This window comes from Eptesicus fuscus, chromosome 20 (genome assembly GCF_027574615.1).
Source record: "Eptesicus fuscus isolate TK198812 chromosome 20, DD_ASM_mEF_20220401, whole genome shotgun sequence".
NCBI lineage: Eukaryota > Metazoa > Chordata > Mammalia > Chiroptera > Vespertilionidae > Eptesicus > Eptesicus fuscus.
The window spans coordinates 39,755,475-39,768,202 of NC_072492.1; the positions used below are offsets into that span (position 1 = coordinate 39,755,475).

Consider the following 12,728-nt stretch of genomic DNA (forward strand, 5'->3'; position numbering starts at 1 on the left):
GAAAACAGCAAATATCTCAGCCAGTTGGTAAGTAGGGAGACTTTCACAGCGGCACCCAGGAAAGAGTCTGTCGTGGGCCTGACCTAGGCTTGTGCTCCAGGAGACACTTCCCTCTCTTCATTGGTCATGTCCTGAGGCAGAATCCCCAGCTTTTCATCCTGTCCCTTGGGGCTAGCTTCAGTCTGCACTGTCTAAAGAGAGATCTGGCTGCAACGTGGTCATCTGAAGGTAGATACGCCTGGACAGATCTGGTCCAACACGGCGGGAGGTAGATGTCACGCCTTCCCCACGGCGCACCTGTATGTCTGCAAGCAGATTCTGGCGTTCTTGCTCTGAAAAGCACCGCCTATAAGCCTGAAAGTGGAAAATGATCTCTTAATACCACACCATCCACAGTCACCCTCATCGAGGAACAAGGGTGTGGTGAGCTTGGGTTGGGGGATGAGAATTGTCCCCCCACCCTGGGTCAATGTTAACTCAGGTCTCAGCAGACCTGCAGTGTTGACCTACAAGGCAATCTTGGGCCCTCACCCATGCTGTCCGTGAAAACCATCTGGGAGTCCCCTAGCCACAGGGCATGGGGTGGTGGACCCTGGAGCAGCATACCTGGACCAGGAGCTGTGGGGAGGGGTAGGCGGCCACAACAGCACTAGCCATTTCCAGGCTGACTCGGTTCAGCTGCTGAATCTGCCGCCGCCAGACCTGAGCAAGGCCCCTGCCAGCACGGTCCACCTTCGCCCCTCCAGCCCAGTCACTCTCCAGGCAGAAGGAGAAATTGGTTTGATCTCGGAGTTTCCTGCAAACAGCAGGGATGAAGAGATTCGGTTCCTTTCCTGTACCTGTCCCCTAACTGGGATCCTAAACTCCTCCCTCCAGTGACCTTGAAAGAGGTGGGCACAAGGTTATGTCTTGCTCACTTTGATCCCAAGCAATGCTAGTTACTGATTCCCTTAAAAACAACATCTAGTCCTTTTCATGAAAAGGGAAGGTACCAGGAAAGAGCCAGAATCTTTAGTTTATGTTGAGATTGGGTTGCACTGACCAGAGAGGCAGTGCACACGGTCAAACACCAGGGACTGGGTGTCAGGCACTGCACAGTCTAGTTCTGGCTCTTCTAACTTGCTGGGAGCTTGGCTAAGTCAGTCTTCAGGCCTCAGTTCCCTCGGGTACAAAACGAGGGACTTGGATTAGATGGCCTCTGAGGTCTCATTTAAATTCTGACTAGGAACACTCCTTGAGCTAAGTAGGCTAAAACTTTCCTTTTTACGAGAGCCTATCACGTTGTGACCTGACCTGCAATGAATCCTGGTAACTTTGCCTACTGGTGAACCTGGGCCAACCGGCAGCACACAAACACATAGGCTAAAGCAGAACACCTGAAAGGGACTGGGCCTGAGGGCTCTTCCCCAGAATCCCCCTTGTGAGGTCAGCTCCTGCTTCGAGCTGGAGACAATGGACTGAGTTTGGGGGGAAGGGACATCTTTGGGGACCAGAACGACTGTAAAGGACCAGAGCCAGCAGTGGGCTGGGATTGGCCTGGGCACTTACTTGAAGGGCGCCTCAGCCACGGCCTTCGTGAACGAGCACGCGAAGTCGGCCAGCTCTTTCCAGCTCTGCACAACTCGAGCCTGGGCGTGTGTGTGCAGCTGCAGGTCCACCAACGCCTGAAACGCAAAGGCCTCGGACTGGAAGGGCGGCGAGACTAGTCTGAAGTTTTTCTTCCCTCCATGTTCCCTGAGGCTTCTCTCCTCCCTGTTCCCAACCCCTTTTCTCCTGTTTAGCCCACCCTCTCCTACTTAGTCCCAAGGCAGAGAGTCCTGGCCAGCAGGCATGTCACTCTTTCCCAATAGCAAATCGGGTTAGTAACATGGGTGCCCAGCCCAACTCGGGCAACAGGACGCTCTTACCTCCTCCATGTCCACCCTGGACACCACGGGCCCTGTGCTGGCCTCCGGTGGTCTATGTTTCTTCTTCTCCTTGGCCTGTTCTCCGTTTGCCACCCCCTGTTTCCTTCTCCTTGGAGGATTTGGTGCACTAAAACAGTGGAGGAAATCAAAGAAGGGAAGCAAGCACCTTCAGGCTGAGCTGAGGCAGAAGAGGTACAAGAAGACTGGACCAGAGCATCCCACAGGGCTCGGCAGGAATGCTACCCGGCAGAAGGATCTAGATTTGGGATGAATAACTTCACCCCTGTTGGCCCAAGAGCTGCCCCTTTTGATACTAAGTCTTGACAAATCCAAACCTGAAGCATCTCTCCTGATCCACAATCACCAGTGACAGAGCTTTTCCCGCTGTTCTTGCCGTGATGTCTGTTACAAAGCTCCGAAGTGTTTCCTTCCCTCTCTCAGTGCTGCCTAGACCTCCCTGCATAAAGGGGCAGGAGCTGCATTAGTGTTTGCTCCCTAGAGTCAGCCCTCCGTCCCATGCCTCAGCGCCCACCCCTCCGGCTCTGCCCACCTGCTTGAAGTTGTGGATCATGGAGACAAACGCCTCTGCCGGAAGCAGCACCAGGACCACCGGCTCCTCCACCCAGGCCTCCTCTCCATCCTGCCAAAGCACCCGGGACCCAGCAGAGGGAGGCAAGTCAGCAGGTGCTCAGCACCTGCGAGAGAGACCCAGGCCTTCTAGAGCAGCGGTCGCCAACCTTTCGGACCTCATGGACCACCAGTGGTCCGCGGACCACCGGTTGGCGATCGCTGTTCTACAGGAAGGAACTCACCCCCATCAGCCTAGCCCTAGCCCATTTTGTTTTATTCGTTTTCTTCTGGAATGAAGTCATGGTGGCAAGAACCAATAACCATGATCCTGTCCCTCCCCAGTCCTCAACTGTTCAGCATCTCAAAGGCAGTAGATAAGAAAGGAGCCCGGGCGGTGTGGCTCAGTGGTTGAGCACCATCCCATGCCCCAAGAGCTCACTGGATGGATTCCCTGTCAGGGCACATGCCCAGATTGTGGGCTTGATCCCCAGTAGGAGGTGTGCAGGAGGCAGCCAATTGATGTTGATGTTTCTCTCTCATCCTTGTTTCTATCTCTCCCCTCTCCCACTCTCTAAAATCAAATTTTTTTTTAAAAAAAAAGTTAGCTGAAACCGGTTTGGCTCAGTGGATAGAGCGTCGGCCTGCGGACTGAAGGGTCCCGGGTTCGATTCCGGTCAAGGGCATGTACCTTGGTTGCGGGCACATCCCCAGTGGGGGGTGTGCAAGAGGCAGCTGATCGATGTTTCTCTCTCATCGATGTTTCTAGATCTCTATCCCTCTCCCTTCCTCTCTGTAAAAAATCAATATATATATATATATATATATATATATATATATATATATATATAAATGCTTTAAAAAAAAAAGAAAGTTATATTTACAAGTTGAAATGGGCTGAGAAAATTATGAGATCCAAACACGAGAGCAAAAATATGATGTTTCATCTACAGACTCTTGAAAATGCGGGGTCGAGTATTTTGGATTCGCAGATAAGAGGAGTGGAAGGTACAGGAGGTATAGTAACCTGGGTGCCCAGGCTAGGAAGGAGGATGTATTATGTGCCTACTATGTGCTCGGTGCTTGGTTATCTCATTTAGTCCCTACCACAAGGGTTGGGGGGGACTGAAAGGGACGTAACAGTATCCTCATTTTATACATGAAGCACACAGGGATGAAATAACTTGTCCGGGGTCACAGCAATAAAGCCACGAGGCTGCGATTCAAACACAAGCCCGCCTATTCTCAAAGCCCCGTTACAGGGAAGTAGGAATCCTGTATGGATTACCCTCCCTCTGCCCCACAGATCACTCTCCTCCCTTCCCCACTCTGCTCTCTGCCCAAGGAGGGTGATCTCTACAGACCACGTCACAAAGTCCACACGCCCTCTGGCTGCTGGCCCTGGAGATTAGAGGGAGGGAGAGTAAACGCAGGGTATCTCTTTCCCTGGCTCCCTCCCAACAGGGTCACCTAGCATTTGCTACACTCCTCTACAGGAGGTCAAGGTTCTTTCAAGGTGGTGTCCTCTACATTTCTCTCCTGGATTCCAGTAAACACGTTCTCCCCTCCTCCCTTCAGGCCTATGCATGATAACAGCTATGAAAACCTGGTGGTACCCAACCAGGGCGATTTTCCTCAAAGAAACATCTGCAACATCTGGAGGCATTTTCAACTGTCACAACAGGGGAAGGTGCTCCTGGCATCTAGTGAGTAAATGGCAGGGATGCTGCTAAATGTTCTACAATGCACAGGACAGCCCGGCACAACAGAATGATCTGAAATGACAACAGTACCCGAGCTGGAGAAACCCTGAATCAATACTGTTATCACCCCGAAGTACTGCACTGTCCTTTGCAGTTTCCTTGTACCCCACCCACGCCTTGGAAAATAGCTCCTTTATTAAATCCTCCTCAATTTATCCGAAGTTGAGTGTACCATCTGTTTTCCCGCTGCGGCCTTGACTGATATAAGAGGGAGGAGGGAGAGGAAAGACATAGCAGAAACCCTACCGCAGCCGGCCCGGCCCTCCTCCTCCAGGCGATGCTGCGTGGCACGGCCTGCGCCTCAATCACACAGCAGCACTCCATGGACTGCAGCGCTCCGAGGAGCTGGCCCCCGCCTTCCATCTGTAAAAGCACTGCAACAGACGGAAAGGGCTGTCAGGGGGTGGCCCGGGAAGCAGAAAACCCAGCACAGGGTGAAGACAGATGCTAGGAGGACCTGGATCCAGCGCCACGGCGATGTGCTTTAAGCACTCCTCTGGCCTCTGGGCTTTTGGTCTGTTCACCGGTGCTGCCTTTTTGTCCCTTGGCGGTCGTGTCAGGGTGCTTTCCTTCCGGCTTGCTCGTCCCTGTGAGCCTCTCCCCTGGACCTTCTGACTGTGCTTGGTTCTCTTCTGAGGTGGGCGGGCCTCGGCATTTGTTTTGGTTACTGACAAGCTGAAGCTCCGGAGAGGGCAGGTCGCTTGGGAGGCTGGAACCTGATGGCATGGACTGTCTCCCGTAGAGTCCTTGTTATTCAATGTACACCCTTCTGAGGGGTCTTGGAGGGGAACATCACAGATCTTTGGAAAGGGCTGTTTTTCCCCGTCATGTGATGCTCCTTCAGTATTCTGATGATCCAAAACGCTTTTAACTGGGGAGTTAGAATCCTCAGGGCTCAGCTGCTTGTGGGTCAAAAACTTACATGTAAGTCTCTCAGCCAGGGGAATGAGTTCCTCCTCATCCTCACTTCCACTGCTCAGCTCCCTGACCGGCTGTGTTGGTGTGATGGTTTCAGCTGTGTCTGGGACGGATGGCGGATCTTTCCACCTTGGTGATGGAGGACAGGAGGCCTCAGAATCTGAGGTGGGAACCACTACGATCTTCTCCTCCCTCTGAGGCTGCCTCCTCTTTGTCGAACATGGTTCCTTCTTCAGAAAGGTAAACACTGGCAACTCCTCAGCGTCACTGGAAGAGTCCAGGGAGAGTGATGACTTCTTTAGAGCCATTAATACGTGCTATCAAATTAATTCTCTAAAAGACAAAGAAAGATGAGACAGACTGTGGCATTCAATTCAGTCCACTAGATGTGTTCTGTGGCCAAGCTTTATGGAGATAAATATGATACAGAGAAACAGAGAAATAGGGTATGTCCTCAACACATTCAACCTGGAACTCTGAGAGCTACACCTTCAGTCTAACAGGAACCCTCCTCAAATCCTTTCTGGGTCAAGGTGAGATATAAATGAAGTGGAGGTTTCTAATACAAAATGTTAAGGGGGTAGTAACAAGATTCACACACCCCTCCCACATTGATCTTTACATTTGAAATGGAGTTGACAAAAGTCACCCTTTAAAAAAAAAAGATATTAACATCATGAAATTCATCCTTTTAAAGTGCATAGTTCAGTGGTTCTTTGTATATTCACAAAGGTTGTGAAACCATCATTACTATCTAATTCCAGAATGTCTTCATCACCTCCAAAAGAAACACCATAGCCATTGAGAAGTCACTGTATATTTCCTTCCCCCCAGCCCTTAGCAACCACAAATCTACTTTTTCCTGTTCTAGATATTTCATATCAATGAAATCATACAATATGTGTCTTTTGTGACAGGTTTCTTTCGCTTAGCACCCAAGGTTCACTTTTGTTGTAACATGTTTCAGTACTTCGTTGCTTTTTATGACTGAATAATATTCCAATGTGCAGATATGCACATTTTGTTTATCTTTTCATCACTTGGACATTTGGTTTGTTTCCATTTTGGGGCTATTATGAATAATGCTGCCATTGCACATTCATGCACAAGTGTTTATGTGGATGTGTTTTCAATTCTCTCGCTAGGTATGCAGTTGCTGGGTCTGTGCGAGAGTCATTCTTTGAACAAATTTTTGTAACACTGGAGGGGTGAGCCGGGATAAACCTTGTAACCTTCCTGGGCCTCGCGTTCTTCTTAGTAAAACAGGGATAATGACAACACCTACTTTATAAGGTTGTGAGAAGAGAAACCATGCATCTTCTACAGCGCTTACGCCAGTACCTGGCCCACAGTAAGAGCTCCGGAAAGGAAGCTCAAGGACTAGGGAGGGGCCTCACCCCGGTCCCCTCGCAGAGCCTCCAGAGACTCCTGCAAAATGAGGGAGTGGGACAGGCGGGCCCCGCAGAGCCTGCTCCTCTGCCAGGCGGCTCCTCAGTTCATCCACACCCCGCGCCGAGGCCCAGGACGCCCAGGCCAAGTCCCTGGGGAGCAGGGCTCAGGAGGGGAGCCCAGCCCAGGCCACCCCCGCCCACCCCGTCCGCACCCGCTTCCGCACCCGCACTGCGCGCACTAGCTCACCGGCAACTTCTCCCGCTTCTCTTTGAATTGCCACGCGGGACCCGGAAGTAAATCCCCCGACAGCGGAAGCAGAAGCTTTGTGAGACCGGAAGCGAGTGTACGGCAAACATGGCGTCGGCGGTGCTGGCGCTGACGACGCGGGCCGCTGGTAAAGGGACGCGTGGCCGTTCCGGGGGGAGGCGGGGAGGTGGAGCGGAGACCTTGCAGGGAGCCTTGGGGGCGGGGGTGCAGGCCGCTCCCTGCGGAGGACCCTGGGTGCGGGGCGGGGGGGGGGGGGGGAGTGTGCGGGGCCACGAGGTTTGAAGGGCGGCTGTCGCTGATCACGTGACAAGCCAGGGCGCCGAGCCGTGGGTGGTGGTTCGAGGAACACGTGTCCTTCCTCTGCCTGGAGTGGAAATACAGCTTCCCTAGCGATGGGTGGCATGGGCTCCCCGCTTCCCTTCTCTGGTTTTGTTTGGGCGCTTTCGTCTACATAAATGGGTTACTAACATCGGCACACCGAGCTCAAACAGTCAGTCTGTTGGCTCAACAGATGGAGGTCTTTGTGCCAAACACTGGGGATCTCAGCAGAAAAGAAGACATAGTCAGTATCCCCTGGACGATTCTTTCTAGTGAATAAGCCAATAAGTGAGCACAAATGAAATGTAAATAGTAACAGGTGCTGTGAAAGAAAGCAGATGTGTGTGTCTAGGTTGAGTGGTCAGGAGAGCCCTCGGAGGAGGTAACATCTAAGTTAAGACCTGAAGGATGACAGGAAGCTCAGCTCTGTAAGAGTGAAGAGCAAGAGAGTGACCTGGCTCAGTTTTAAACTTTGAGAAGCAAACTCTTGTTCTTATGTGAATCTGGACGGTAGGAGTGGCAGTCAGGAGCCCAGGCTTCCTGAGAGATGAGAGATGGTTTAGGCGAGATGTTAGTGTCAGTGAACTTGGAGGCACAGGGATGGATTTGAAGTCTGTTTTGGGGGTAGAACCCATTGAGCTTGCTGGCGAACTGGAGATTGAGGTGAGCAGAGGGAAGGGATTTGCGATGACTCCTTGATTTCTGCCTGAGCAACTGCATAGGTGGTAGCATCACTTACTTTGAAAAGAAGGCTGAGGAGTGAAGGGCAAAGATTTGTGAGTGAGATAATGTAAAACAAAAGCCCAGTTCCTGAGCTCAGTACGTGAGTAAGCGAACAAATGAATCGATATTTAAATGGAGGTAGACTGTGGTGCTGGACATGTGTTTAATGTGTTGTCTGTCTAAGTCCTTATCTCTGGTGTGTTGCCCCAGCTAGTCTCAGTTCTCATTAAAACTTCAGAAACTTAGGCTTTAGGAACTCTGAATTTACAGGCTCCAGAGACCCACAAGATCTCTTATACCTGGCATGTCCCTGGTTAACCATGGCTGTGTCTGGAGACCTGAATGCAAGGACTGCCATCCCTGGGCTTGTCATATAGCAAGTGGCTTACATCTCGGTTAGTATGAGTTTTAGTTCACTTTCCTTTTTAAAACAAATGCCACTGAGCACCTTAGAATGGGTATAGAGAGGTCAGATGAGCAGGGCAGCGTGTCAGCCCTCTTGGTTGGACCTGCGCTTGGTGGGCTTGCTGAAGAAAGGGTCCAGCCTTCTGGATGCCCAGGATCCTGTGGGAGCCATCCTTAGATGGCTCTCTTGTTGTTTACAAGTATTTGGTGTGCAGTGGATGGGTGGCTGGCTAAGGAAGTGGTGGGTGTCTCTCTGGGTGTCCTGTTGCTAGGCTCTGTGGTCTGGCCCCTCCACAGTGCTTGAGGGCGTGATGGTGAGTGAGGCTGAAGTAGGCAGCTCTGTGGTGTCCTCTTGCTGCCTTCTATTTCTGAGTGTTTGTTTCTCCTCAACAGGGCTGAATGTGTCAAGACCCAGGGCACATGGTGTTTTGGGTTTTTTTCCCCCATTAATATTTTATGCCCCATCCCTCATCCCCTGGCCACACACACACACATCCCATGCAGTGCTTCCACTCTGGACAATACAAGGAATGACTTGTCTCCTACCATGGGAGAAGGCCAAAGGCTTGAGACACTCCCTGAAAACCAACACAGTCAAGTGGCATTTCTGCTCGCCTATCTCCTCACCTCCCCTGCCACTGCCTCCTACCACCCCGCAAACTAGCAAATGGCCACTGGGGCAGAGAAACAGAGTCTGTCTGAACAGCATTTCTGTTCTCTCTGCAGCTACAGCCCTGCTGAGGCCTCCTCAGGTTGCAGCTCTTGCCGTCAGATATGCATCCAAGAAGACCGGTGGCAGCTCCAAAAACCTCGGTGGAAAGTCACGAGGCAAAAGCTATGGCATCAAGAAATACGAGGGTGAGGTTGTGCCTTGGCTTTCATTTCCCGCTGCACCTATCTTGTGCCCCGGCCTTCCTTTGAAGAGCAGGAGAGCCTGGCCTACTGCTCTCCGCTTAGCTCACCAGAGCATTTGGCTCCAGATTAGAGTCAGATAAAGCCTGAGGCGGGGTGGGGGCCTTGAGGAAGAGCAGATAGTGTTAACCTGGGCATGCGACTCAGGGGAGGAGGCTGCTGGGTGGGAGACAGGGAGCTGCTCACGCTGGACCACCTGGGAATTGGTTTTATCCAGGTGCAGGCTCAGAGGTTGGTGTGCAGTCTTTGGGTCAGGACAGTGTGGGCCATCATGTTTTCTCAGCAGTTCGCTGTGCTGCCCCATAGTCAGTGCACTTGTGGACTTCTCTTCTAGGTCACTATGTTCATGCCGGCAACATCCTTGGGACTCAGCGCCACTTTCGCTGGCACCCAGGCGCCCATGTGAGTTGTTTTGTGCCCCCTCCCATTTCTTTTCTGGGACCACCTCTCCATGCTCCTACGCACAGTAATCCTATATAATAAAGAGGTAATATACAAATTGACCAACACTCCAACACACAAGATGGCCGCCCCCATGTGTATGCAAGATAGCCGCTGCAAGATGGCCAGTAGGGGAGGGAAGTTGTGGGCAATCTGGCCTGCAGGGGAGGGCAGTTAGGGGCAACCAAGCCAGCAGGGGAGGGCAGTTAGGGGTGACCAGGCCGGCAGAGGAGGGCAGTTTAGGGCAATCGGGCCAGCAGGGGAGCAGTTAGGTGTCAATCAGGCTGGCAGGTGAGTGGTTAGGGGGCGATCAGGCTAGCAGGCAGAAGCAGTTAGGGGCAAGCAGGCAGGCAGGCAGGCAGTTGGGAGCCAGCAGTCCTGGATTGTGAGAGGGCAGTCAGACATCCCTCGAAGGTTATACATGGTAAGCACTATATGAAGTATTACCTAATATTATGTTTCATTAGCATATACATTGTCCATATAGCTTTGGTCTGTTGTTTCGTTAAAGTCTACACTTGACAGGTCACTGTATAAATGAAAATGTGTGTCAGACTAGTGTTTCGTATGACAACTTTTTGAAGTCTACGTGAAACAGGTTCCCAGGGGCAGAGAGTAGGGGCATTTCCTGGGCCTTTTCAGATCTGGCCAGTGTGGCTTCTAGCCAGCTGTGCAGACGTGAGTAGCTCCTGGGGTCCCTTTCCCACCTGCCTGGCTTTCCCGTAGCTGAGCAGGTCTGTGTGTTGCAGGTGGGGCTGGGGAAGAGGAGGTGTCTGTATGCCCTGGAGGAGGGGATCGTCCGCTACACGAAGGATGTCTACGTGCCCAACCCCAACAACTCGGAGGCTGTGGATCTGGTCACCAGGCTGCCCAAGGGCGCTGTGCTCTATAAGACTTTTGTCCACGTGGTTCCTGCCAAGCCGGAGGGCACCTTCAAACTGGTGGCTATGCTTTGAGCTCCTGGTCAAGGCTGTTGGACTGAGACTGGAGCCAAGTGACAGGAGTGGGTGGTACCAGAAGTCAAGGGTTGGGGTGACAACAAGGCTTCCTGAGGAAGAAGTCTGTGAAGTGACTTTGGAGACCTGACCTGGGGCAAGAATAAAGTTAGTTGGAGTCGAGTCTGTATTTGGGGACAACCTGGATGGAGCTGCTTATTGACCTGTTGGTCTTGTCTTTCTGCATGTTGTGTAGTGCACACCAAGGGGGAATCCCTGGCAGGAAAGAGGAGCTTGAGCGAATGACGAGCGGGGACTTGCTTTGATGAGGGGATTGTTTTAGTCCACCCCCCCGAGGGGAGGGAAGAGGAGAGCTTGTGCTTGGGGGTGTCCCTGCTTCCCGCCTGGATCCCACAGAAGCTGGGCTGGGCCCTGGGAGGAGCAGGTGGGGGGGCCAGCAGAGGAAGCACTCCAGAAATGGCCCCAGCACTCTTGGCACCTTTGCACTGCCTGGACCTCAGTGAGGATCCCGTGGTCCTGAAGCAGGGAAGGGAGCCGAGCCGTCCTGGGGATGAAGGACGACTCAGAGTGAAGCTCAGGACTTAGATTTGGTTTCTGTTGAACCTCACAGCCGGCCAGAGGGGAGCTCCAACTCGCCCAGATCGCTGCACTTGGCATTCCCAGATTCCCTCCCAGCCCGACTGCCCCACTCCACTTCCCATTGACCCAGGTAACTGGGCTCTGAATGCCAATTGGCTATCCTCTGGTCTTGGCTCCACCACGAATGGAACCTAGCTGGCCGTGGTTGCCTGGAAACGGGGCATGCAGGCCACAGAATACAAAAGCCCTGGCTCTCCCTCCAAAGGAATTGTGCAGCACCCGGGGCCCAGAATTCCCCAACCAGCCACTATCCCACTGCCCGACCAGAATCCTGATCTTGACCCCAGGGAAGGATTTCAAAGAAGCCTCAACAAGCCCAAGCCCCTAGGCAGCTAACCCTACAGAAAAATGGGGTGAGAAACACTGTCGGCAGAGAAGCTGCACGCGGCACCCCTCAGTGATGTGGATTGGGGGGAGGATAGGAGAGGAGGGCCTTCACCCCCAAGCCTGTCCTCTGAACCTGTCAGGAATCAGAGAGGAGCCTGGTCCCTGGTCTGCAGTGATTCTAACTCATGGGGCCAAGACTTGCCTCCAGAACAATGAGGGCGGGGCTGGACTTGTACTTCACACAGGTGTGCAAATTAGAATCACCTGTGGGAGCTTTGAACCCAGACTTCATCGTCAGTCGTTGTGTTCCCACGTGAGGCCAATTAATTCAGAGCCTTTGGTGAGGATCACGATCCACTGGATCAGTGCTCGGCAAACTCATTAGTCAACAGAGCCAAATATCAACAGTACAACGACTGAAATTTCTTTGGAGAGCCAAATTTTTTAAACTTAAACTTCTAACACCCCTTCTTCAAAATAGACTCGCCCAGGCCGTGGTATTTTGTGGAAGAGCCACACTCAAGGGGCCAAAGAGCTGCGTGTGGCTCTCGAGCTGCAGTTTGCCGACCACGGCACTGGACTAAAAGTGCAAAGGCAAAATGTTCAGCAGGTGACAGTAATGAGTAACAAGGACCTGGTGTGACAGAGTGGCAGGGACTGAACCAAGCGCACTGGTCCGACCCAAGCTCAAACAGGAAGACTGAAGACCTATACTAGCCTGACGGTAGCATAGCCACAGCCCAGGCCAAACTCGCAGGCTGGTCTGAGTCCTTAGCAAGCAGTCTAAATGTTCTGATCTTGACTACCTGGGTCGAATGTGCTGAACTCAGTTTTTCTTTTTATTTACCTAAGATTTGATGTTAAAAATATTCTAGAGAACGAGAGTAGAGCTTCTCGATGTTCACTAAAGTAGGGGCCAGAAGAAAACAGTTATCAGCCACTGAACCCAAACACTATTTTCTTAAGAGTTCTTGCTGTTCGGTCTCTGCCCTGAGCAGAATGTAGTGACAGAGTGACAGGGAGGCCTGCTCCATCTGAAACCTGCTGCCACCACCTAATGGTTGTGACTGTGGGCTCATCATTTCAGTTTCCTGATGTGCTAAATGAAGGTAATAAAAGTCTGCCTCAAAGGATTCTGAGGAGTAAATGAGATATTGCACGCAGGGGTCAGCACAGTGGCTAAACAAATGGAA

The 12,728-nt window shown here is 52.1% G+C and overlaps 2 protein-coding genes across 3 annotated transcripts; one reads left to right on the forward strand and one right to left on the reverse strand.

The window, feature by feature from the left end:
- Positions 1–150: 150 nt before the first annotated feature.
- EME1 (essential meiotic structure-specific endonuclease 1) lies at positions 151–5,463 on the reverse strand. 2 transcript variants are annotated; one of them, XM_008153701.3, is made up of 8 exons: positions 4,695–5,463; positions 4,484–4,611; positions 2,458–2,547; positions 2,243–2,364; positions 1,908–2,034; positions 1,549–1,664; positions 607–796; positions 151–354 (listed from the first exon to the last, which is right to left on the reverse strand). In XM_008153701.3, the coding sequence occupies exons 1-8, from the start codon at positions 5,461–5,463 to the stop codon at positions 178–180; spliced, it is 1,719 nt and encodes a 572-aa protein (XP_008151923.2). In that variant the 3' UTR covers positions 151–177. The 2 variants fall into 2 exon arrangements, with proteins under 2 accessions (XP_008151923.2, XP_054565281.1); XM_054709306.1 differs by having other exon boundaries at positions 1,908–2,073.
- Positions 5,464–6,884: 1,421 nt separating this feature from the next.
- On the forward strand, positions 6,885–10,731 carry MRPL27 (mitochondrial ribosomal protein L27). The gene is made up of 4 exons (XM_008153703.3): positions 6,885–6,941; positions 8,987–9,118; positions 9,507–9,574; positions 10,363–10,731. The coding sequence occupies exons 1-4, from the start codon at positions 6,902–6,904 to the stop codon at positions 10,567–10,569; spliced, it is 447 nt and encodes a 148-aa protein (XP_008151925.1). The 5' UTR covers positions 6,885–6,901; the 3' UTR covers positions 10,570–10,731.
- Positions 10,732–12,728: the final 1,997 nt, after the last annotated feature.